Source organism: Haliotis rubra, unplaced genomic scaffold (genome assembly GCF_003918875.1).
Source record: "Haliotis rubra isolate DU_JTF1 unplaced genomic scaffold, ASM391887v1 Scf216, whole genome shotgun sequence".
Taxonomy (NCBI): Eukaryota; Metazoa; Mollusca; class Gastropoda; order Lepetellida; family Haliotidae; genus Haliotis; species Haliotis rubra.
In genome coordinates, this window is record NW_025766181.1 from 90,814 (window position 1) to 116,801 (window position 25,988).

Here is a 25,988-nt window from a genome sequence, read left to right on the forward strand (position 1 = left end):
TCAGCACCAGCTTCTCCTTGTCGCTTGATGACGCCACTTTGCTTGCAATCTACGAGACTATCGCGAAATTCCAAGTCGCATCAACTCATTTAAATACGCTTTTTAAATCTGCATGTAGATGTACAAGTCGCACCATGAAACGGGCCTTAAAGGGACCATCCATTTCATGTTTACAACTCTCGTTATGCTCACACTTACTGTTACTGGTAGAACAGAACCGTTAAAACATTTACAGGTTCCAGACATACCGGTTGTGGTTCCCGAACAGCATGCTCCTCACTATGTATATTATGGTACAAGATAGAAGAACATACGACAGGGTTCATGGCTTCGAACTATAACTGGAGCCAAAATCTTCAAGTCGATCAACTAATACTTTAGTACTTAATAATTTTGACTTTCAGCACCAGTCATATAAATGAAGAAATCACATACAAAGTAAAGTCGGTGTTATCCTGGTGTAATGTAAATTCGCGGACATATATGTTCTCGCACCTATCATTTCTGGGTTCACGCGGTCGCTACACATAATGTCGTGATGTCAGAATTCGTGTTTGTAAACGAGAAGTCGTCTTCGTATTCCTGCGGTCATGAATTGGAAATCACGAGCTTCAAAGGAGAGTTTTGATACAAAGCTTCCTAGCAAACGTATTTTCTATGCCTCTGCACTAATGCAAAAACATCGAGACGAAAATGAGCCCTAAAAATAGTTTTCATTCATGACAGCACCGATCTACCGGTTTCAGCATTGGTAACTGGTAACGCTGAAATGTCATGACTCCAGTAAGTTGGGTGTTGTTCGGGAAAAAAATAACCATGGAAGCCCATTTCGGACACAATCCTTAAAACTTTACAACAAATTTTCCTCAAAAGTTACCAAGTAAAAGCAATTATGACGACTTCGTCAGATCAAGTGAAATAGTTATAATTGACGAATTACAAAGATATGCTTGTGTTTCTTCAGTAACAGTGATGTAGAGCATTTTTTAACTTTTCATTTAACATTACTGGAACTGTTACTTGTTTAAAGACGCTTTTTATTAAGATGGACAAAAGTAAACAAATTCTGAACATTTCCTGACAAAAACTTTCTTATCAGCATTGTGAGACATGAACTTAAAAATTACATAGTTATCAGCTGTTGGCGTAAACTATTCGCCATACTGTTTGTCTGGATTTTAGCTATCACGAATATTGATGACGTGGCGTACAACTGACCTTAATACTGTCGTGTGAAAATATCAGATGACAGTTGTAACAGTGTTATACGAATATTTTACAATGTAAAATCCTCGGATTTTTATTACTAATACGACACAACCACCATCCAGATTTAACTCCCTTACCGCGCATGCGTATCCACCACGAAGTACCCCTCCTCCAGCCAGTGATGTTTTTTCTAATGTCAACCCAATTATCCGTATTGTAGGGTGTTGGGTGTGGGACGAACCCTGCTGCCGGCAAAAGTCTGCTTCAACCCAATCTTTGAACTTTGTCCTTGACACGGTTCTTTCTCTTGCCAGGAGAGGTTGGGTAGCTTGGTGTTTAGAGCCTTCACTCGTCAGTCCGACCATTCAGGTTCGAATAACCACATATGTTCAATGTGTGAAGCCGATTTTGTAGAAGGGGGTTGGGGGAGGGGTCCGTGCGTGCGTGTGTTTGAGTGAGAGAGAACCGTCTTCCACAATGGGAGCCAAAAATAGCGGGAGATGGCGCTTGTCCCCTATGGCGCCGACTGGAGTTGGGGACCACGCATACATTGTAGTACCGCTGTACACTTTCCTCAGACTTAACAAGGAGCTCCTTACAGAGACTTTAATTTCAACCGATACAGAAAAAGATTTTTGACATGTCAAAAGGAGGCTCATTTACGGGAGCCACACTAGGTATTGTACAACCCTTCTTCGACTTAGATAAAGACACCTTCTGAGCATTGGAGGTTAGGTGAAATTGGGTTTAACGTCTACTTACAATTTCGCTCATATGACGACGTGCATCCGCGTGTATGTGTGGCTGCGTGTACAAGCCCAGACTTAATCTGGTTTTATAGTGCTAGCTTACTGAGATGATATCATGCCGCAGTTAAACATGAATACCCCACTCAGACACCTTATACAGACTCCGAGCCGACCTGTCCTTGGTGTACCCATTAATGCCGAGCGCCAGGCACGGACCAAGAGGTACCATATTTTAGGGGTAATAATATATATTATTAAAGTTTAACTCCCACAGGCCATGGACAGTCAGGTGCTCTACCGGGAGACAGCACTCTACCGCGCAAGCATACATGTGCGGAACGAGCGTGCTTGCGAACTCCTCTATCTACGGGAGAGAGTAGTAAGTCCCACGGCTGCAGCCGGCGCGTACAGACAGCAGCAATTTAGATTTTAAGAGACTTATTTTGTCTATCTGCATTTTACGGTTTTCACTTAACATCTAGACACATTCCGGGTGTGAGTAACACAATCAGTGACAAAATCTCTCGGCTCCACGTTAAAGACAATATGTCATGGTTACTTAATGCTGGATATGACATGAACTTGTTGAACCATATGACTGTTTTACGGGCCAAGTGGGAGCAGACCTGCGTCAGTTAAGACACACACGCCAACCATTCTGCGACAAATCAGATCCAAACTCGACTTATATATCCTTTTTAACATCGCATGTTGGAATGCATGTTTGGTGGCTTTCTTTACCTTTATGAGGAAGTCCACACTGCTACCTGGTAAACAAAGTATATCTCCTGATCGCCAATTGTGTATTCGTGATGTTAATGTTAATGCTGTTACAGTTTATGTGACCATCCGACACTCCAAGACCATTCAGTTCGGACAGAGGCAGGGTTCTCCTTTGTACCCTGTTATCACTATGTGATACCCAGGGCGAGATACCGCCTACAAATCATCTGTTTTCTTTCATGTGTGATGGTAAGATCAGTGGTCTAACCTATAGCTGCTTCATAACAGCACTGACGACAGTGTGGGTGGCCTGTGGGTACCCGACAGATAGCTACAGTGACCACTCATTCAGGCGAGGGGCTGTACCTTCGCTCACAAGATAGGCGTGTCGTCCATACTCATCAAGCTTCATGGAGATTGGAAACCAAATGCCTATGAAAGATACGTCTCTTCAGATAGCCGAATTCATGATACATTTTTAAAAGCAATGATAATAGCAGCAACATGTACTGAATAGGTGTTGGGGGGTTGGGAGGATTTTATGTAATTTTCATGTGTCAATCGTAATATAATTGACATCGTATCCCCAACACCTAGTATGTTATATCTTGGAAAGAGTCAAGGGGTAATGATTTATATTATTAAACATTAACTCCCACAGGCCATGGACAGACATATGCTCTACCGGGAGACAGCACTCTACCGCATAAGCATGCACTTGCGTGCGCACTCATCTATCTATGGGACAGAGAAGTCAGTCTCATGGCTGCAGCCGGCGCGTACGGACACCCACCCACCTCCCTGGGTATACCTTTTATCTCGATAGTTTTTAAATTGTTATCTAGAAGGGAGGATTTTGTGTATTTTTCGAACAATTTGTCATTTTTTATCTGTCAATCGTAATAAAATTGACATCGTATGCCCATCCCCTTTTACGTTATATCTTGGAAAGAGTTAAACGTCTGTCGGTATGACGCGGCCGGGAATCGAACCCGCGACCCTCCGCTCTCCCGGCGGATGCTCTAACTACTACACCACGGAGGCGGTTTCTCATCCTTGGAAGGGGAAATACCATATTCACGCGAACTACAAGTAAATTCAGACTACCAAAACAGTGTAAATGCTTTAGGAGGAACGTTAAATGAAACGAGTGTCGAACTCGGCCAGTTTTATATGCTAAACACTTACAAATAAGTCGGGTCACCACAGAAGCCGCAAGGTCAAATTGACACAGTCACGGGTGTGTTATGAACTTTTTCTGATAAAGACAGACTAAATCTGAACAATCTTTAACGAAGTGATTGAAACCTGTTGAATCTGATTATTCGCATCTCTTCACACTTGCCGCTTTGATATTTGTGTATGTTCCGTTTGAATTTGTTTCCTATTTGTTTCTGATGTACATTGTTGAGCCGATTTAGATAATTGTTTCCCAGATACAGATGGACTGAATGGTTGTATGACGAAGCAATGGTTTGTGAACTGGAGTAAGTGAGGATGCCTCACCTGCGCTTAAGCAGATAACGAGGTTGAGCAGAAACCTTGACCACGAGTTTTCGGTCTGGCAGCCTACTTAATTCGTTTTGACATAAAAAAAGAAACCATACATATGTCTGACGCTCGCTATAAGCCTGTGTGTTACAAATCCGTCTTATCTCATTGACTTCTTTGTCCTTTAGACGGCTTCATGACTTTCCTCGGGAGGCGGTGGGCTAGCTTAGGGGTAAAAGCGTTCGCTTGTCACGTTGAAAACTCTGATTCGATGTCCCATATTGTTACAATATGTAAAGCCCATTTCTGGTGTCCTCCGTCGTGATATTGCTGGAATATTGCTAAAATCGGCGTAAAACCTCACTCACTCACTGTCATTGCTCGACTTAAAATATGCCCACGTAGCTACTACACCAACAAGAGTCTGTAAGTTTTCGCCGTGGAAGAAGGTACGTTGTTTATACAAAACCATAACTAATGACATTGTTGAATGTATAGTTTGTGAAGGTCATGACTCATTTCTTATTTCAGCCGAAGTAGTACAATGATGCTGGTTCCCCTTTTCGCTGTACTTTTCTACTCAGTGGTCACCAGAGCGACCACAGGTAAAGTATTTAAACATCGTCATTGTGTGGCATAACATTTAATATATTTATGAAAATAGCCTTTTTCCGAATATTGTCTGTCTTTACATCGACTCTTTATGACGTGTTATTGATTTGCAGAGGTTTCAGTTTTACTAGAGCAGGCAAAGAGGCAAAAGGCGTTGATCATGAAATGAAAATACATAATTTATACCATTGACACAAAACGTGGAGATTGAGAAATTTTCGAAAACTAAATTTAACTATTGTCTAAATGTCAATGCAACTGAATCGAACTTCATCTTTGAAACTCAGATCCGTGTACGAACTATAAACCATTCCCTGATTCCGACCGCCGTGATCCCAGCTACGAACTTGGTAATGGAGAAACCAGCATCGATGACTACGAGTTGATAGAAGGGTGGTACGGTGACCCAAGGCACACCTTGGTGGACGAATCTCCTGGATTTTATAAATGCGGAGGATGGTATCCAATATGGATGAATGGTAAGTGATGTATATGTTGTAAATATCAGTATATACATTTTGGAAATATGCGATATGCATTTCCCCGTATCTTCGCTTTGATGAGTACTGCTTGTAACGGATATCACGTCTGACGGAGGCATGTTTTATTAGAAAGAGGATATTTTTCGGTCACAGCTTCAAAGCGTAAGCATTGGTCTGTCAAATAATTCATTTGTTTCCATAACACATAATAGTAACTCATTTTTAAAATAATATTGTTATTGTGAATTTTGTATAAACATATTGTTGGGTTATCGAAAGTAAGCTTTTTGCAAGTATTGAAAGGCAATATGTGTCAGTTACAAATATTCTTTTATTGGATGTCAAGGCAAAAGTCAGATGAAAAAGTAACGTAATCTTTTCAGTCAAAAATTCAACAGAAAATGGACATAAAAAAGCCTTTAAAAAGGCAACGTTGGAGGCATCGGAGTAAATTGGGAAATTTAGTGAGAAAGGACGTGAAGATCAGTTGTCACGATGTGATAGCTCCGTCTTTTAGATTGCTACTATTAGTGATCACGATGTCCATACCTCCGTCTTTTAGAGACTTGCTATATCTATATAGTGGATCGGTACTTAATCCGAAATTGCTGAGGATATTTTCATTAATCAACATTAGATTTGCAGTGCAGCGATGTCATATCACCAAAATCACTATTGTGACGTACATCAAGTTCATTAGATTTCATAGCGATGTCATAACATGTCGTCAGGTTCATGCATTGAATTGAACAAAATCTACTGTCAAAACGATATCTCCTATATCTTCTTGATCTCACACAAGCGATATCTCCTGTGGAACACAGTTTTGGATGATCAAATTTCGTATCAAAGGTCTTCGTCATGTCTAACCACGTCTGGAAATGAAGATCTTGTGACGAACGGAGGAAACATGGTCATATATATATATATATATGCTTCTATTTTATGACGGATGGTAACGTGTCATCAATAGATGACATATCCCCCGGCCCCTGTTTATTTTCAAAAGCTATATGAATCCTACCCCTTCAAAGAAATTCACCCATCTCAGCAATCGCGGTACTGTTACTGAACACGCCTCTCGAACCGATTCTAGGAAACCAGTCGGCCCTTCGCTAAATTCGATAATGGGTGCTACGAAAATGGAATGGATTTTCCGATTCTGCAATTCGAAATTATGCACTGAACTAGTACAAATATGCTCTATTACATGTAAAACTGTTTTGAATTGAAAGTGTATCAGTTTATTAGCGTTTTTGATCAGTACAAACACAGAATGTGTATAAATTAGAAATTTATAGAAAACTCGATTTCCGCATTTACTATGAAGTAAAATCGGGCAATTATATCGGATTACCCACATTGTTTGCTACAGCTATGTTCATTGGTGACTTGGAATTGCCAAAATACAAGGAGACTAAAGATATCATTATCTGAAAGTTCATTTTGAATAATCCACGTGTATGTTGTACAGAGAAATTTCACCTGAGAGAAATGCAGCCTGATTAAAAGTTTGGGGGGCGTTTGCGCAGTTAGACGTCATTTCTCAAACCAGACGTGATATAAAATCGATGCAAATAGAAAGTATTCACTGGCGGTGAGGTTATGTTTGTTTAATGTTGACGAACATTTACCCAAACTGAAGTCGTCAGAAGGAAAGGTCGAAGTGATGCAGGTCTCATACGTTCATCACTCTGGTGAAATCCACGAGCACAGGTTTGATCCTGACAAAAACAACAACAAAATAATCAGACAGAATTGTGATGCGATTCAGAGCTTTCTACACGATTACTATTGAGAGTATAGGAAAATGTAATAAATGCTATATTGTTCATGATTATTTCGGGAATATATAAATTAGTCCTTGACGAAAAACATATATAGGGTTATCACATGAAGGGTTTGAAGTGGCGGTTAATTATAAGAAACAGTGAGATACAGCAATTATTTAATATAGATGATGTAGAAGTGTCTCTGAATTTCTCAAATCAATTAGCATTAACATTTCATGCGTATGACTTGTGTTTCATTTCAGTGTCTATGTGGCTTTGATTGTTGATTTTTAAACCCAAATGTCGACAGACAATCTTTTTACAAGATCTGTAATATTTGTAATGTTTTTCATCTAAATCTTGCTTAATATACAAAGATAAGGAGAAACTTTATGGATGAACAACTTCATTATTCAGGTGATCCGACGTTTCGATACAGATTCTTGTATCGTTGTCAAGCATGTCTGCTCTTTACCTGATTCACCAATATGCCACTCAAAGAAGTGAAAATACAAATATGAAAAACTGTAGTATTGCCGCTTTGACTTTACAGGTTCAACCAACACGACATCAACAATGTGTGTCCAGTCTCCTACAGACGCGTGCTCGCTGGACTTTGAAATAGACCACAAACAATGTGATGGATTTCAGATTTTCTACTTACTTCAAGCTCCAACCAATCGAGCAGTGTATTGTCTGTGTAGGTATAGTCCAAACTACGGGTATATCTCACACGCCATAACATAATGTCTACGGATACCACGATGACGACAGACGAACTGACTGATCGGATACACTAATTTAATATTTAATAGTCACACTGTTTTATTCGATTCTGCCCTGATGATCCGGATTAGAATTGGTCTATAGTAACCCATGCATGTCGTAATAGGCGACTAACGGGATCGGGTGGTCAGGTCAATTCCAGTCATCGTATCCGTAATGGGTGGATTAATGATAATGCTGTTGCTCACTGTATTGTCTGGTCCAGACGCGACTAAATTTACCGACCAACGCCAGCTAGGTGGACTATTGTTGAGTAAGGCATTGAACAAGAAAAATAAAACATTGGAAGATTCATAATTCAGTAATTCCACGCGAGTGGAAGTGAGGTCAGTGGTGGATCCAGAGGGGGGTAGGGGTAGGGGTGGTGTTCGACCCCCTAAAAAAAATAACTACAGACCACATTGAAGTTAATGCAATGGCGGAGCCAAGGTAAGGCTTCCCACCCCACCCCGAAACCTTTGAAAATTTCTGGATCCGCCTGTGGAGGTCTTTAAACTGTCAATGCAAATGTATAAGTGTAATTTGGTGTCAAGAACGATTCACCTTTTCTCTTCTTGTTTCAGCCGCTGAGGTTCAAAGTAAGATATAATATCACTTTGTCTTGTCCACTGAATGAATGTGTTTGTTGAGTTACGCGAGAATTTAAATACAAATTCTATTACATAACGGTACGTTCCTATAATTTGGAAAGAAAGTTGTGCATGTTTGAAATGCTAACTACTGTTTCGACGTCTACAAGCATGTCAGGTTTTATTCTAAAGAGCACAAGTAGAATGGCCTCATAGACCACTTATTACAATTTATTTAAATGTCGATGTTCGAAATCTATTAATATCTGATTGCAAATTATGAATGCATACTAAATCATCATAAGTTGGGTTGTTGACAACATATAGGGTATTTTCGGTTCATTTCAAAAATATTCTGAGGACATCTTCCTGTATACTTTCATTACGACCCCTCATCCAAACCTCCAAACAAGTTCTACTGAGGCTCTGTTTGGTGTTGCATTCACCTTTCATCTGTTGTGATAGACTTTATTTCATCATTTAACAGAACGTCCGGAATTTAATGAAACACCATATGTTACCGTCGACCTGCTGGACAAGCCTCACTCGAGCGAGTTATTGTTCCGGTGCAACTTTACCCGTGCTAATGAACGACTGTTCTACAAAACAACCTGGTACCTCGAGGGAGCTCCATTTTACACGTTTGAACCCACGGAATGGAACTCTGACGACTTTGATTACATCGCCAACACGACGTTGACAGAGCAGCTGCTGAGACAGAATGGGGTCACAAAGGCTGGATTTAATGTACGTGCAGTTTCTGTACTTACACCTATACAAATATATATTAGACTGTCCCTATGGTTTTCTGTGTTTGCCATCTCCGCTGTGGAAATTTCTGTCATGGTATAATCATAAAAGATCCTAACAGACTCTTGATAAATACAGTTGACCATTTTCGTTCACTTTTACAATTATACAATCGTTACCCAGGCAAAGCGACTCGATCTGTGCAATATGTATATCAAATTGATTTTAGTGATATAGGTTTTAAGATTTCATAAAGTGTTACACAATTAGTGATTAAACCCAAACATTTGTATATATTTGTCTATTTCTCTATATGGCGCTCGGCATTAATGGGTACATCAAGGGCTGGTCGGCTCGGAGTCAGTATAATGTGTCCGAATGGGTTTTTCATGCTTCACTGCAGCATGGTATCTCAGTGGGCTAGCACTATAAAACCAGCTTCAGTGTGGGCTAGTACAAGCAGCCGCACATACACATACACACGCATGCATGTCGTCATATGAGCAAAGTATTCTCAAATACGACGTTGAACCCAATTTCACTTCACCTCACCTATTTCTCTCTATGTGTTTTCGCCCACCTACTCACTTGCTACCTGGTTGAGTGATTGAGATAACAGATAAAAAACGTGACTCTTATCACAGTTTTGAACGAAATGTTTCTGTGAATATGCTCTGTTCAACGTGATCAAGATTAATATCATTGTTAGGGTTGGGTGATCAAGCATAACGGGTTTGTTGCAATTTATATAATTATGAAGATGTATTTTGAACATCTTTGAAAACCCAACAAACTCATATTGGAAGCACGGCCTCCCATTCAAATGTGTCCACTTATCACGCGTTAATTTACGCACGGAAATCAGGATATAAAAATTATTACACGAGCAAGTGTGTCATACGACTTCAACGAAATGAGTTTAAATTTTGTATTACATAATTTTGCACGAGTTTCGTATAAGTCATGACGCACTTCCTCGACTGTAATAATTTCTTTATTGTCCATTCTATTGTGTACATTTGTGCAGTAGAACACGGAAAGCAAGTGTGACGGTCCACGTCACTGACATCACGTTTAATTGCTTAATGACGTCACAGACGCCGAAACACAGAAACAACGCTTGCTCGGCAAAAGTGATATGTGCACAAAACATATGACATGTACTAGGCACATATATGTGCCTACAAAAATTTAAAATCTAAATTTATCAAACCTGTGTAGACACATAAGGATTTAAACTCAGAGATTAGTGACATGTATCTAACATGCATGCACGTGCCACGTTCCGTGACGTCATTGGGTTCGTCCTTGAGACGTGCAATACGTTGTTGCACGTGCATTCCGGAAAAGAGAAACAGAGCAAATGAATGCCACACAATACTGTCACTTTGGAAAGCACGCCAAAGAACTCCTTTGGTGAGTGTTCAGGGCAATTTAACTGGTCTGGGCTACAGGGATCAGATTCTTCGACCTGTGGCAATTCCTTTTCTGCAACGTCATGGCCCTGGGTTAACATTCCAACAGGACAATGCCCGCCCTCATACGACAAGGAGTGCTATGGATTTCTTGCAACACCACAACGTTGACTTACTGCCTTGGCCTGCAAATTCACCGGATCTCTCCCCGATAGAGCATGTTTGGGACGAGATGGATCGACGTCTACGCCGTCTCCCTCATCGGCAAGAAAACGTCCTTGACCTTGCAACAGAACTTGAGAGAATCTGGCGTGACATCCCACAAGCCTTCCTTGCACGTTTGATAGGCTCTATGCGTCGTCGATGCACTGCTGTTCTCGATGCCGATGGTGGACATACCCGTTACTGAGCTTGTGACATGGTCGTTTCACCCCTGTCCCTCATTGTGATTGACTTTTCAATTGAAATTCTCCCGACTTGTTATGGTCTCATGATCCCTCCATTAAAGTTTATATGTACCTTTGACATTGTTATCGTACTTATCAACTGGGATAATATTTTGACAATGCACAGTTTCTTTATGTGGCTAGTATATTTCACACTAGCTATGTTTACCATACGGGTATTGAATGTTTATATCAACTGGATGAACGTTGCCTGTACATATTACAGTCAGCGGGCGGTATAGTTTTATGGGAGATAATCAACGCTGTCATCATTAGCATTGTGTGCTCAATAGTACGACGCAGTGTCAACGTGGTCCATGTCTGAATTGCAATCACTCTGAATTATAATCCCCATGTTCATTATCTCATATATATTTCAGTTGCAATGTAGTGTCCAAGCACTCTATGGTCCAGGACAGGCATCATCAAGTGGAGGATTATCAGAGATCCAGTTCGTTGGAGTGAAGATACATGTATGTCACTTTGGAAATAAACGGAAGTATTGCAGTAGTAAGAGTCAAAACAATTTACGCAGCATCACATACTGGTATCATTAATTATTTCTGTTTTAGCTCGTACTGGCAAATATCAATTTGATTTAATTTAAAAATATTCGTCATCTGACGAAGCAGTATGAACATGTAAACTGCTGGACCTCCTCCTTGATTTGGAAATATAACTCTTGGGAGGGAAACATGTGTCCCAATGGGCAACAGTTATGTCTTTCTTACCAACCTGTTTCATAATGCATTAACGGGGCGGTGCATTAGTGGTTACAACCCAAGGGAATGATGCCAACCAGTTTTAGCGTAAGCCTTAGGTATAACGCTGATGTGGTGTCATAGAATGATTTACAAATGTCATCCCCTGTTTTACCTATCTCAGCTGGAAATAGAAGACATGTTTCAATCTGTTGAGTGAGATACAACGAATCTACGAGACTGTATAACAAGCGGGAAAGGCTATCCAAAAGGCAATCCTTCCGTATTTTCGAGCAATATTCTTTTTACGAACATTCCACAGAGCGTCACATGCTTTAAGTTGAAGGAAGCTGCTGCCTTCACTAAGCAGGTGTCAAGATACAATGCAATGACAAAACGTTATAATAACATTATTTTCCAAAACGTAAATATGTGTTACATTTTTGCAGGCATGGGACCACTTTCTGGCTGAGGGAGAAACACGTACAGTATATCTTCATCTCACAGTCCCTTTTGGATGTGGCTCGGTGATAAAAGATTCAGGCCCTCCTTGTTTGTTTGACATTGACATACAGAGGGTACAAGATCCTGGGGAATGTGAGAGTGCTACTGTCGTGCAAAATTCGTGTGGCATAGACAAAATAAACTCGAGTCACTGGCATTATGGCACATCAGTAACTATAGTTGGCAAAATTACACCTACATACGGAGAAAGCACTGCTACGACACAGCTGAAGCTGAACACTCCGAAGACAAGTCTCATGCTTCCCTTCTGGCAGGACTATGAAATTGGACTTATAACGGTATGATGCGTTCAGAATGATATTAAACATGTTAACTACAAACTTTGGATTATGTATTCTTAGAATTTCGTTAAAAGTGGGCAGTGAAAATGAAACTAAATGGATTTAAATGAAAAGCCATTGGGTTTCGGAAAGATGAAGATATTTTCCATGACAGTAGGTTTGCTTCTGGTTAGGTTATTCTTAGTCGGGAAAAAGATAATATGATTGCCTAATGCCGTTTACAAATGCTGACACATAACCAGATGCTTATCCATAAGTAAACAGCATTTTAGTATTTTTGCAACAGTTCCAGCTTGTGAAGAATACATCGCTGTTTCAAACAAGATGGTGCTCCTCAACAAATGATCCTTACATATCAACATTTACTTGGAGGTGAGTGTTGTTTCTACTTCAAAGACATTGTTTCCACAGACAAATATACTCAAAGGCAAAAGTTAGTGTGATCAACAGATTTGTTTATATACATTAGAAAAAAAATATAACGCACTTTAATATTCTTCATAATAATCTTAATCCATAAACCAAACAGGACCCTGTCCTGGGAAAAAAGCACAAGACTTACCCTATAAAAATGTGGCTCTAAACCTCGAATCATTGTCACCCAAATCATTGCTTAGACGTCGATGGGTCCGAAAAACTCAAATGTGGAAGAATCTGCTTGCAATTCTCTATGCCACTGCTAACTGAAAATGAAAGGTGGCGAACCATTGGAATGCGTGAAACCGGGACACCCAGCGCAACATTTCACAGCACTTTAACGTGCACAGGAACATCATATGCCGCTTGTGGAGACGTTATCAACAAAACGCCGTCGTTGCAGACCGTCCCCGAAGTGGCCATCCACATGTAACAACGCCCCACAACGATCGTGGGATTCGAACCACCCATCTGCGCCAAAGATTCCAACCAGCCACACTGACAGCCCGAACAGTTCCTGGTGTCAACAGGATATCGCCAAGGACCATTCGTCGGCGCCTGGCTGCTCACGGGAAACGTGCTAGACGTTCTTCTAGACGACAAACGTTGACATTACGTCATCATGTCTACGACTTCAGTGATGCAGACAACATCTGCCGTGAAAATACATGAGTGGAGACATGTTCTCTTCGCTGACAACTCCATATTCCCCTTGCAGCGAGCTGATGGCCGAACCCAGATCTATCCTCTGTCGAACACGTCCGGGACGAAATGGAGATGAGATATTCCACAGATATGGAATGGCATTCCGCAAGACTTCTTGCGAGGTTTGATTGGCTCTATAAGGCGCAGGCGTCAAGCATGCATCAATGGTCATGGTGAACACGCTATTGATTGTGTGAATTTCGTTTTGAAAGTTTCAAATGTGCAATTTCCAATACCATTATGTGGTTTCTTTTTGCAATATACATGATCATAAAAGTATCAGTTGTTAATTCACATTTCTCACTTCAAGTCAATAACAATAACTTTTGCGTTGTAGTATACCAAACATTATCACTCAATAATTCCTCGTATGTGCATTTTTTGGATACCCTGATATTGGCGAAATCGTTGGGTCCATATCTGGTCCCTGCAAGATAAGTCATATTTTCCTTTGCTCCGAGCGGGGAAGATATACATACATATAAAGTACATAAATACAAAATACATACATACATTGAAAAATCACATGCTCAGATAAAGTGCACGAGGACAAATACCAACGAAACTGTACAGCACAATAACATATTATTTAACATGACATTTCTGATATTCCCCTCTTCATCTCCTTCATTTCAGATTCTTTTACCTGAATGATGCCGGCATTTACACACTGTACAAATACGAGGACAACATTGAGGTTCGTCCAAGAAGCAGCTTAAGTGTCATTTATGCCAAACGTACTAATTGGCATAACGTACCAATTTTAGCTAAATGCTAAAGTCCAGTGCATGGATCTGTTACTAATTAAAACATAGTACAGAAGTATATAAATACGTTGCTTCTATTTCCTAGTTGATTGCAATGGTGGACACTATGAGGTGACATTTTGTCATATTATTATGCTTTACGGTAAATAGCAGTCAACGAAGTAGCATACATCTTATTCAATCTAGTTCACAATTCCGCGTAGTTTCAACGTGTAAATTGTTATGTGACTGTGCCATTTATTGTGTAACAGTGATATAAGTGTACAATATTGCAGTGGTTATTAAGTTAGGGGCAGTGGTGTGCTTTAAGTGAACGTGTGCTATACGGAGACGCCATTCTAACTACTCGTGTCATATCCGGCAAGCCGGATGGCGTCTCGTACCCCTCTCGTGGCAATGTTTACGACTGGGCTCTGTCTAAGTGCAACCGGGCATGGAGATGAAAATAGTCTAGTACAATTACCAAGGAAAGATAACTCTGAATTTCGAAACATAACTCCTAGAATATCTCTTTCCCGTGGGCAAAACAGCAATGCAGTCATTCCCTTTATAAATATGTTTCACTGTTTAAAGTTTCTGATCCTTTAGCTAAATGTTTATGATTAAATTGTGCTTTTCATAGTTTAGCGAAGTTTCAAACTTCAACGGTGCCGCCATTTTCATGCTTCGAAATGCGTTTTACTACGCGCGATTTCATTGGTTTGCCACGATTTTGGCAATAATGGCGTACGATAGGGGTACGAGTCTTCTTGTAGGTCACGGAAAGAGGCGAGTAGTTACGAATGACGGAGACGCAGTACCGAGGTGTGCTTGAGTGAAAGAGAACCGGAGTTATTGTTAAGAATGTAACTCTTGCATTATGTCTTACATTACATCTCAAGTTGAAAGACGGCACGCATTGTTATGCAGGGTAGAATCCTTTTCCTCTTGAAAATTTCAAAATGAACTGAATAGGGGAGGTAATAAGAGGCATAACAATTGTGAAACATATAAATCTGGAACCACAGAATCGGAGAGACTGAGACAATATGTCTGGAATGTACCGGTCACCGTTTTCTTTTTCGAAAAAAATGTACAGTGAGAACAAATGACAAGTGTAATAGAAATAGAAACGGTTTAAAATGAGCAATTGATATAAAGGCGTAATTATTTTGATCGGTTTCCTGTATATATCGTGCCGAATACTATTCGCTGTGACATAGCCACATACAATTAAGTATTAAGTCGTCAAAAGTGCGAGGGTCATAACCAATTACAGATGAAAGAACGATATGTAATATATTGTGGTGTGTAATGCCATACATGATCGAATCATTACTGCAATAAATTATTGCAAGGCCGACACCCATCATGATCACTTTCGCAAACATAAACTTGTTGGTGACGATTCTGCGATTCCGGAATCGTTAGTATTTTCAGAACTATAACTACTGTCTTTGTATGAATGCAGAAGCTCACATTCGGATTGGACCATTTATGACTTTCAACAAATGAAGGTGTCAGTAACAATTTCAGAGGCATAAGGCCAAGAAAGTAGGAAAGTTTGCTTTCATTGACTGAAAGAGTCAACAGACATATGGTCGAAATCCCTCTTTAGATAGTTTTTCTTATGTTATGACTATGGTTATATCGTTTTTATTGTGATTATGGAACAGGGTTTTTCGCGTGTATTTAGATGCGCCTTGCGCCATGAGTGTTACATTATCTTGCTCGATTCAGATACAAATTCAAACCGAAGACTGTGGCACGGAAGTGGGTGATGGTCCCTTCTGTACATGTGGCGTGGCAGTCCGAACAGGAAGGACCGTGTTTGAGATCAGTCACTGTGAGTCCCTCACCTGGCACATCGGCTTTACGGCTTGTGGAGATTCGGGAGAGGTGATGCAAGTTACGAGGGACTGGACTAGTTACACGGTTGGTGTGTTTACAAATATTCACCCTGAATATGACAGGATTCATGGGTAATATTATCGGAATGTTCATCGTCTTGATATGTCCACAAATAGGTGACCGCTGGTTATAATTTGCGTTAAAGCCTGTTTAACTTGTGATCTAATGCCAAACAATGATGTAACCTCATAATGAGTAAGGATTTCTTTAAAAATAAATAATATTGTCATCCATTTGCCGAAAATTGTCACACTAACTTCGTCAGGTTACAATGTATTTGTCCAATCTGTTAATGCTTTCAGATTCGTCTGCCTACTGGAAATACAGTTCGTGTTGATCTTCAGACATATGCTCCATATTTTCTGAATGTTCAGCTTACATCCTCTGTTAACGATGTTGAAAAGAACCGCGGTATGTGTGGTAAAATATCAAACACACAAAATGACGACTTGATAAAGAGAGACGGTTCCGTTGCTAATTCTACCGAAGATTTCGCAGAATCGTGGAGGTATTAAACATTAAAATGAGGATTTGTTTTGTTCATAGATGTTACTGATAGTTGTGTTGCCATGCAAGGTTACTGATGGTTGTGTTGCCATGCAAGAATGCCTTCAGCGGAGCACGCTATATATATAGCACATGTCCACATGTCATACGAATCCTGTTTGTGAAGGTACCACCGAGGGTCTGGATATGCTCACATTTTCACGCAACCTGATTTCATCACAACTTTAAAATGCTTCATAAACATATTACAAGCTAAAGGCAGAGTCTGAATCTACCGTGGACTTCGCTTTGGCAGTTATTTTTCTCATACCTTGGATTTTGTTGGTTTTTATTAAACAATACTACGGGATATCAATATAGATGTCATGAGAAAAATATGATATATGACATGGTTAAAACAATTTGTCCTCCAATGACATAGATATGAGCCTCCATAACATACGAATACAGTTTTCATTCCTTCATATTTTTCAGGCAGTAAAATATTTTGATTCTGATACAATGCCGAAACGTTACCGCGAAAGGTAATACAAATTGTCTATTGTTTATTTCATGTTCTAGAGTAACGACCCAAGACAACTTGTTTGACCCTGACGTTATTAGTGGTGGATTGACATCCTATAAACCGCTTTTCCAATACTGCACGTGCGAACGAGAGACAGATCCTCAAAATCCTCAAATAACATGTACCGCCATGGCTGCCTCTGAGACGTGTGTATCTCCAGACAGAGCTGAGGATATCAAGCCGAAAGACTGCATCATATCAAAGAGAAAGAAACGCATGGCACAACACTTCGTGAAACGAATCAAAAGGGTATACTATTACATTTTTTATGAATACTAAACCTGATTATTAAACCTACAAACATTCGTGTAATATAGTATATATGTTGTACTCTTCTTACCATAGTTATTTCCCATAATTATGAAAAAAAGATGATATTTTTTGAGAGTTATGAAACAGGTTTTTGATAATCCAGTGTGTTTGTAATTCATCCGTTGATCCGAGTGTCCTTGTTTCAGCAAATTCCATCTTTTTACGGATGGTTGAATGGTTGGAATTTGACTTCGGCACAGGGCTATTGCGATGGTAAGTTTTCCGATGATCAGTCGGTGAATGTATGCGAAGACGTTCCAGGTGTCAACGTCGCCGACAGCATAAGGACCTGTGTGAATGACATTCAGGTGAGGTTACTTAAAGATCTCATCAACATTAATTGGAACGAACACATAAGAATTTCATGTAAGACTTGAGTAACTGAATCTTGTTGATGTAACAAAGATATTTAATTGCGCTCCTTCTGCGAATAAGGGTGGGATGTTTCAATAAGCCGAATATTAGTTCCCGACGCAAACAACATTACACATAAAATTTACTTCACTTCGTAGCTCAGCGGTACTACAGATTTTACTTCTATGGCGTTGGAAAGCGTACACGTGAAATGTGTAAGTGAAGCCATGCTTAACCCTGTCCTGCTCGAGGCCGAGGCTGGTGAACCATCCATCTTTGATAAAATAACAAAAGACACATGTGTGCATGACTGTAATGGAAGAGGTACCTGCAATGACGGTGAGTAATTAGACGTTCACTTCGCAATAATCCAGCGATATCAAATAGATAATAGGTTAGATAGATAATAGAAATTGGCTTCAGATATGGTAATTGATGCTACACATAAACAACAATTGCTAGAAAACGAATGCGTCATATTGCGTGATACTAAACTGCGTGTCTATTTGTTTTATCGTACATATTACCAGACTACAGTCAGCGTTGGTGATATGAGCAGTATTATGTCTTAGTATCCGGATTGCATGGGATATTTCTTAAAAGCGGTATACTCAGTTGTATATAATAAATATCTAATTGTAAATAAATTGGGAATTCGTAATGACATCGGCATCCGAGCATGTGTAGCATAGACGTCACTCAATCATTTGCAGGTAGAATAGTGTTAGTGAGGGAGGGAGTGTGACCAATAACTGGTTCGTCATCCTGTCGGGGAAAGCCTGAAGTGGTGCAGGTCATAGCAGGACATAACAATTTAAAGTGGTGCAGGTCATAGCAGGACATCACATTTGTAAAGTGGGACATCACATTTGGAAATTTGTAAAGTGGTACAGGACATAACACTTCTAAAGTGGTGCGGGACATCACATTTGTAAAGTGGTGCAGGTCATAGCAGGACATCACATTTGTAAAGTGGTGCAGGTCATAGCAGGACATCAAATTTGTAAAATTGTGAAGGTCATAGAAGGATATCACATTTGTAAAGTGGTGAAGGTCATAGAAGGATATCACAATTGTAAAGTGGCGCTGGTCATAGCAGGACATCACATTTGTAAAGTGCTGACAAACGTAGAAGTATATCCGCATGAACCGAGATACAAAAGCGAGTACAGATTGCGATCAGACCTAAGGGAGGCAACCCTACATAGCGACTTCCGGCGCCTCCGAATTTTTTAGCCATCCTGTGCTCCATTTGTCTGTTTATCCCCGTTTGTTCAGAACTGATGGCCATTACATGCGTATAATTCCAGGACGGTGTCATTGTGACGCTGGCTTCGGCGGAGGGGACTGTTCGGTTGATTTATCCATTCCACCTGTTCTTGTCGACGCTAGCGAGGGCGGTACATGTGACCTAGCTACCGGAAGGTGTGCAGAAATCGCGGTGTTGGGCGACATTTTTAGTGGGCAAGAAACTTCAAAATGTCAAATGAAGAAATATGTGGTAAGATGTCACTGGAAATGGAAAAGCAGAAGATCTTTTCCGAGAGTCTCTGTTTCGTGTTTGCATCTAGGTGCGTAGCAACCGAATGTTTTCGTGTTAGCCCGATAGGTTGCAACGATTTATTTTCAGATAGTACTGAGGGCTAACCGAACCTTTTTAGCAACAGCCATGTGTACGCCCAGGCTTTTTTTTTGTAATGGTAGCTTCGACCCTGGAATCAGCCCGTAAGACTTTCGTAGTCACTTCCGGTTTTGTATTTACATCAACACATTATTGAGTTCACAAGGGATTCCAGGTAAGAGTTCAAACCATGGCGGTGAACGCTGACTACAAAGAACGGGTATTCATGTTTAATGGATTGGCTGGATGTATCTAACAGTGCCTAAATTGAGCGGTTTGATGCATATGTTGCCAGTCAGTGGATTGCTTGGTACAGTCACAAGTAACTGCAGACCACCGCCATGTTAATGAAATATTAATGAGCCCAACGATACACACCTGACAATATCAAGTTCATCTTGTGGTTGAATTAAAATAGTCTTGTGATGATTTGTGGTATTCTAAACATTAATTATTGCGTGCTAAGACGCATTGGTAAAACTGAAATAACTTAAACTTGTAAATTGCATCAAATGTGCCTGCTGTGCCGTTCATGCAAATCCTTCAAGGCTGACTGGCTGTGTTATTTAACAAAGGTAACACGGGATGGAAACTTGGCCGCTCCAGTCAGTACAACACCAAGGGCAGTGTTCGAGAGTATTAGTGAGGTGACATGCACAACGCCAGACCCCGGAGATGACGACGTTGTCACGGCTTACAACGTGTCAGTGTCTCAAGATGGTCACGCCTACAGTAATGAGTTGCGGGTCCTTGTTTACGACTCGACATGCGTCATCGTCGACACGGACACTACGAAATGGAGTGTACAGGTTAATTTCTATAATTAGATTCACATTTAGTGTAAATATGATATAACATGTTCACATAAATATACAACCCCGTGATATAAACTGGAATACTACTGGAAGCGGCATTGAACTCACTCGCTCAAATATAAAGTCACAATATGGCTGAAATATTGCCGATATGACTGTAAATCTTACCTCACTCAAAACATAAAGCGTACGATGAATCACACGTTGAGTCAAAGCCAGAAGAATCGGGATTTCAGCTATCGTTAACAATGTTAACCTTTGATATATCAGAAGTATATGAAATGAATATATAATAGATACTCGTGTTAAAAGTGGGCGGAATGGGTGAATGAGTGAGAATCCTGACGAAGATTTGAGAATCAGCATTTTCAAGGACTTGTATCTCCACCTTACAATTTCCTCTCTGACATTTAGGGCAGATACTGCACACATCAAGGGAAATGTGCACGTGAAGGTGAAATAAGAGCAGACGACCCCTGCTTCGTATGTCATGTAAACGAGCATGGAGGGGACTGGAGGAATACAAATATCGGTAAGACATGATCATCCCAGTGTAATATCTCCAGTGTGATATGCACATCTTGAACCCACAAAACCTCAGGGTTTCGGAAGTGACTTCATGACCTCCATCTGTGTATGTATTGTGCTGCTGCAGGTGTGTGAGCAGTTATAATTTGTCACGTCAGGCACGGTTGTTTTCACCCCTACCCCTACCCGTAACAACACACGCACACACAGACACACACACACACACACACACACACACACACACACACACACACACACACACACACACACACACACACACATCCTTGTCTTGCACACGAGACAACAAAGGGTGTCAGTATATTGTTGTGATAGTACTGCACATTGATCACCCCCTCCCTCTATAATGGATCATGGTTCGCTCTTTCCACAGTGTTTTCACCCTACACCGTACTTTGTCAGCCGCCAGATCTGCCATGTGGTCTCAGGGTGACACTGGCTTGACGTCCATTCCGACGTTGCTTGATCGTGTTACGGTTAATTCTTTGCCGTGACAATAGGGTTAACAGTCACCTTTGAACCAGCAAAAATAGAACTCAGACAAGTCTAAAATATTCAATAATATATTGAAGAAACAATGGGCAAGCTACTTTGAATGACAATACTGATTTATATTACAATGCAGTTGAGTCACAAGTCTAGAATACTGGGTCCCAAATATACAATATTAACTCACCAGATTATTGACATTTACAGTGAGAACATATATACTGATTGGAGGTTATTGTCAATGACAGCAGTTGAATAGACAAGCAAGGTCGGTCTTGATGCGTTTCTTCAGCTTAACGATGGCAGACAGATCCAGTTATGTGTTACACAACGCAGAACTCAACAACCAGCCTTTATATAGCTCTTACACAGTTCTCGAGCATTCTAGCAAAGGTAGGCTCCATCATTAATCTCTCAGAACGTTATGGAAATCCATGGAAAACTCCACGACATGACGAAGTCAACACGATAATCAACCAGCAAAGGGAGGCAACTCTGAAGCGCTATCAAAAAGGCGTACCGCTACAAAAACTATTGCCATTGAACATATATGATGCGAAATGCGAGACAAAGCCCACACATATCCCATACATTGTCACCCACAACAATCAATGTAATGTAATACAAAAAATTACAAAAACACACTCATAACAATCGCCTTTCAAGGAAGTGCGGGGGTGGGGTGGGTTGGGATGGGATGTGTGTCTATCATGTGTCTATCGGTGTCTATCATGCAAACGATTTCTACTCGTGACTTGTATATGCTCTTGCAAACAGTGTCGTCAGTCCTTCTCCTAATACTTGGTATTTACACTTTTAACTTATACATACGTTCGTTAAAGAGTCTATACGTGTGTATGGGGAATGTGTGAAACCAGGGATTTCACTTAACCCCTGAAAGAGTCAGTGATTTCATGAAATCACTGTGACCCCCAGGGATTTCATACATTCCCTAAAATTTCCAGGGATTTCATGAAATTACTGAAATATTAGGCCCGTGAAGATCCGGGGTAGAATAGGTCTTCAGCAACCCACGTGCTTGCCATAAAAGGCGACTATGCTTGTCGTAAGAGGCGACTAACGGGATCGGGTGGTCAGTTTCGCTGACTTGGTTGACACATGTCATCGGTTCCCAATTGCGCAGATCTTTGCTCATGCTGTTGATCACTGGATTGTCTCGATTATTTACAGACCGCCGCCATATGGCTTGGATATTGCTGGGTGCGGTGTAAAACTAAACTCACTCACTCACTGAAATATTAGCTCAGGGATTTCATGAAATCCCTGTAAGCCCTTATTAAAATAGAGAACACCAAATTTATATTGCGAGTACAAAGTATATCCAGATAAAATTCATGTGTTGGGACCAGACAGGCTGTTGTCATACAAGCTATTACACTTCAGTAGCACTTTAAAAGATTTACACCGTATCGATTTACACTGGTTAGGACAACAGTTACATTTCTGGAAACCCTGACCACCACAATTCGACTTGAAAAGAAACAGTTCTTTGTCCATTGTCACATCATTCGTAGAAAGAAGACGCTGAGGACAAACATGAAATATGCGCCTTGAAAAATACCTTTTCCTTCCCAAACCCATATACCAAAGCTCTTCTTCAACAGCGGGATGATGTATATTCCAAGTCATTTCTATGAATGACCTAGTCTGTTTAAGCTTAAACGTCTATTTTCAATAAAGAAAACAAAATTTTTGAAAAACATCAATAATCTTGTAAATGCTGTATCACAGTAAAATGTTGAGCCATTCCGTACGGAACTATGAGAGACACTTGTGCCACAATATACAGAATATAATATATGAATATTAAAAATGCAATAATAAGGGCACAAGTTACACTAAGAAGATACATACAAATTTGCAGAACGCTTTTAAGAATATTAAGGCAGGTTTTGTCAGATAATAACGATACACCAGGACAAGCTAGAAGAAATTTTTTCAACATACCCAGATTTCTTTTCAAAACATCTAAAAGACTTGTACATTTAGATTAAAGTTGCAATCGCTCATCAGCATACAAAGGGCAGTGCAATAAAACATGACACTCATCTTCAATAAAATCTTTACAGTTTCGATTTTAAACGGCGCTACCGCACATCTAAACAAAGATAGTACTTTTCTCATAGAGCGAGACATTACAATTAACATAAATAGCCCTGCAAAAATCCAACTTTAAAGTACAGTACGTGTGTAACTTATTACCTCCCCTATCAGTTAAACTACCAACTTGGTATAGGTCCTGTTTCCATTTATAAACGAAATCGCTAAATACAACTTCTGTAGCTTTTGAAACGACAATAGGAATATTGATACACAACGTTGATATCGTTATATCAACACCGAACTACAAATTATTAATCATAACAATTAGATGCACTCACTCACTCACATTGGGTTTCTCGGATTGTCAGATCAAGACTTAGGGGTAGGGGTAATGATCCCCTCGGCCCTGTTCGAGGGTACATGACCAGTCTCATAACATGTAGAGAACAGTTTATGAAGATCATCTATACAGATGTCATTTGTCAAAACATCAACTGGAATATTATCGAAACCCGGTAATTTCCTTCTCTTAGCTTGACTTAGTGTCATCAGTAAATAGTCAAAGTTTTCAACCCCCTAAGACCTAAGGGATGAAACGAGACTAAACAGTAAAGCCGTGAGAAAATTAATTTGGTACCCCGACTCAAGGTAGTAATTAGCCAAAAGTGTCATCGGTAAATTGTCAGAGTTTTCAACTCGAAAGAACTAAGGGATGAAATGAGACTCAACTGTAAAGTTTGAAGCTACAAACATTAATTTCACACATTCACTGATATCCAAACAGGGAATGTGTGTAATGGAACACCGTGAAAATTAGTAATTTCATGAAATCCCTGGAAATTTTAGTGAATACCGGTACATGAAATTCCTGGCGAAATCAATGAATCTTTCTGGGATTACGTGTAATCCCTGGTTTCACACATTCCCTGTAACATATACAAGTACATCATTTACAACTGGTTAATATTTGGATGTATAGTTGTTGAATTGTTTCCAATTCTCACATATGTATCATATTTGTAGGTGATGGTTGCACGCCCATCATGGACAATGGCGGGACAACCTGGGGAAGGAGGATGTCCATCTTAATGTGGCTTCTTGGTGCTTCAACACCTGTCATCATCTATTACGTATAGCTTGGAACCACTCCACAATAATATTCAAGAAAATACGTTTCCATTCTATCTAGAGTTATAGAAGATCTTGTTTAGTCACTGACAACGTCCAACCAGGACATCTAACATATATATTGACCCTTTTCAGTCTACCTAACAAAATAACAAAATGAGCATGTTTCACTAATATCGCTTTGTTATATTCCGTAGTCCTTGTTGCGTATGTAATTATATCACAGATCTGTTAACATTTGTTTAATGCGTGTAATGATTGTGATTTTTCATCTTCTTTTCGAGAACACCAAGTAATAATATCACCACTATTTGATAGCGATTCATTAGCACATGCTCATGATATCTAATCATATCAATGTCTTATCGATGCCGAAAGCGCTTTGTCATTTATATATAAACATTTTCTATTGATAAAGTAACATTTGCTTCAATAAAATGACTTCTTTCCTCAAGACTCGAGTTCGATATCGGCAGAATTGATTTCTTACAGATACATTCATTATTCATCTGAGTAAATCCATACAGTGACTGTCACTTTAAGCATACTGCATGACGCTATAAAAACAGCTCAAATGGGCTTGTCGGAGATTGGTCTCATTCGTCACCTCTCGACCTTTTCCGTAACCGGCAAGAAGACTACTTCCCTGGTCGAAGAAAGTGATGTGCACAAAACTACGATAGCAATTATAATGTAAGCCCTTAGGAGAACTGATCTTTATCAACCTACCTAACGGGTCATATAACGGGTCATCTCAGACAGCCTTTTCAATATCGTATAGTATGACCAGAAATTATTGAGAATTTTAGGAATATGTTTAATTGGATTTCTAGTATAAACAACCTTGACCAGCTATCAAGTGCTTGGTTTCATTCAAGAGAGACAACTCCGTTAATCCTTTTTCATTAGTTTGTGAAGAGTTATCCCCCTTTGTTTATTTGCTAGCAGACGACATTTTCAGTGATCCTCAGTATTGATGATTTAGAGAAGAGGAAGTTGATTTTAGAATATTATAACAAGGACATCAGATCAGCTAAAGTGATTTCAAGTAGAACAGGCATCCCTTTGTCCACTGTTTATCGTGTTTTGAAAAATATTACAAATGGATATGGCATTGTGCACCAGGGAGGCGCAGGTAGGCCCAGAAAATTGACTGTCGGTGACAGGAGGAGGCTTGGTAATCTTGTTTCTAAAAACAAACGAAGGAGTTTATAAAACCTAAGGCTGGATATGATTGATAGAGGAACTGTGGCTGTCTGTAAAGAGACAATTAGAACTGAGCTGCATGCAATGGGTT

At 40.0% G+C, this 25,988-nt stretch overlaps 3 protein-coding genes across 3 annotated transcripts; all 3 read left to right on the forward strand.

Moving 5' to 3' along the window:
* The first annotated feature begins 4,698 nt into the window (after positions 1-4,698).
* Positions 4,699-12,236, forward strand: LOC124276937. Its single transcript, XM_046712596.1, has 7 exons — positions 4,699-4,777; positions 5,072-5,263; positions 7,592-7,738; positions 8,388-8,399; positions 8,871-9,140; positions 11,385-11,503; positions 12,155-12,236. The coding sequence occupies exons 3-7, from the start codon at positions 7,679-7,681 to the stop codon at positions 12,234-12,236; spliced, it is 543 nt and encodes a 180-aa protein (XP_046568552.1). The 5' UTR covers positions 4,699-4,777; positions 5,072-5,263; positions 7,592-7,678.
* On the forward strand, positions 12,159-17,663 carry LOC124276969 (mucin-5B-like). The gene is made up of 6 exons (XM_046712621.1): positions 12,159-12,508; positions 12,798-12,883; positions 14,270-14,330; positions 16,120-16,314; positions 16,593-16,798; positions 17,359-17,663. The coding sequence occupies exons 1-6, from the start codon at positions 12,467-12,469 to the stop codon at positions 17,639-17,641; spliced, it is 873 nt and encodes a 290-aa protein (XP_046568577.1). The 5' UTR covers positions 12,159-12,466; the 3' UTR covers positions 17,642-17,663.
* Positions 17,664-17,838: 175 nt separating this feature from the next.
* LOC124276970 (von Willebrand factor D and EGF domain-containing protein-like) lies at positions 17,839-25,145 on the forward strand. Its single transcript, XM_046712622.1, has 6 exons — positions 17,839-17,982; positions 18,187-18,367; positions 19,339-19,529; positions 20,225-20,458; positions 20,879-20,996; positions 24,587-25,145. The coding sequence occupies exons 2-6, from the start codon at positions 18,214-18,216 to the stop codon at positions 24,697-24,699; spliced, it is 810 nt and encodes a 269-aa protein (XP_046568578.1). The 5' UTR covers positions 17,839-17,982; positions 18,187-18,213; the 3' UTR covers positions 24,700-25,145.
* Positions 25,146-25,988: the final 843 nt, after the last annotated feature.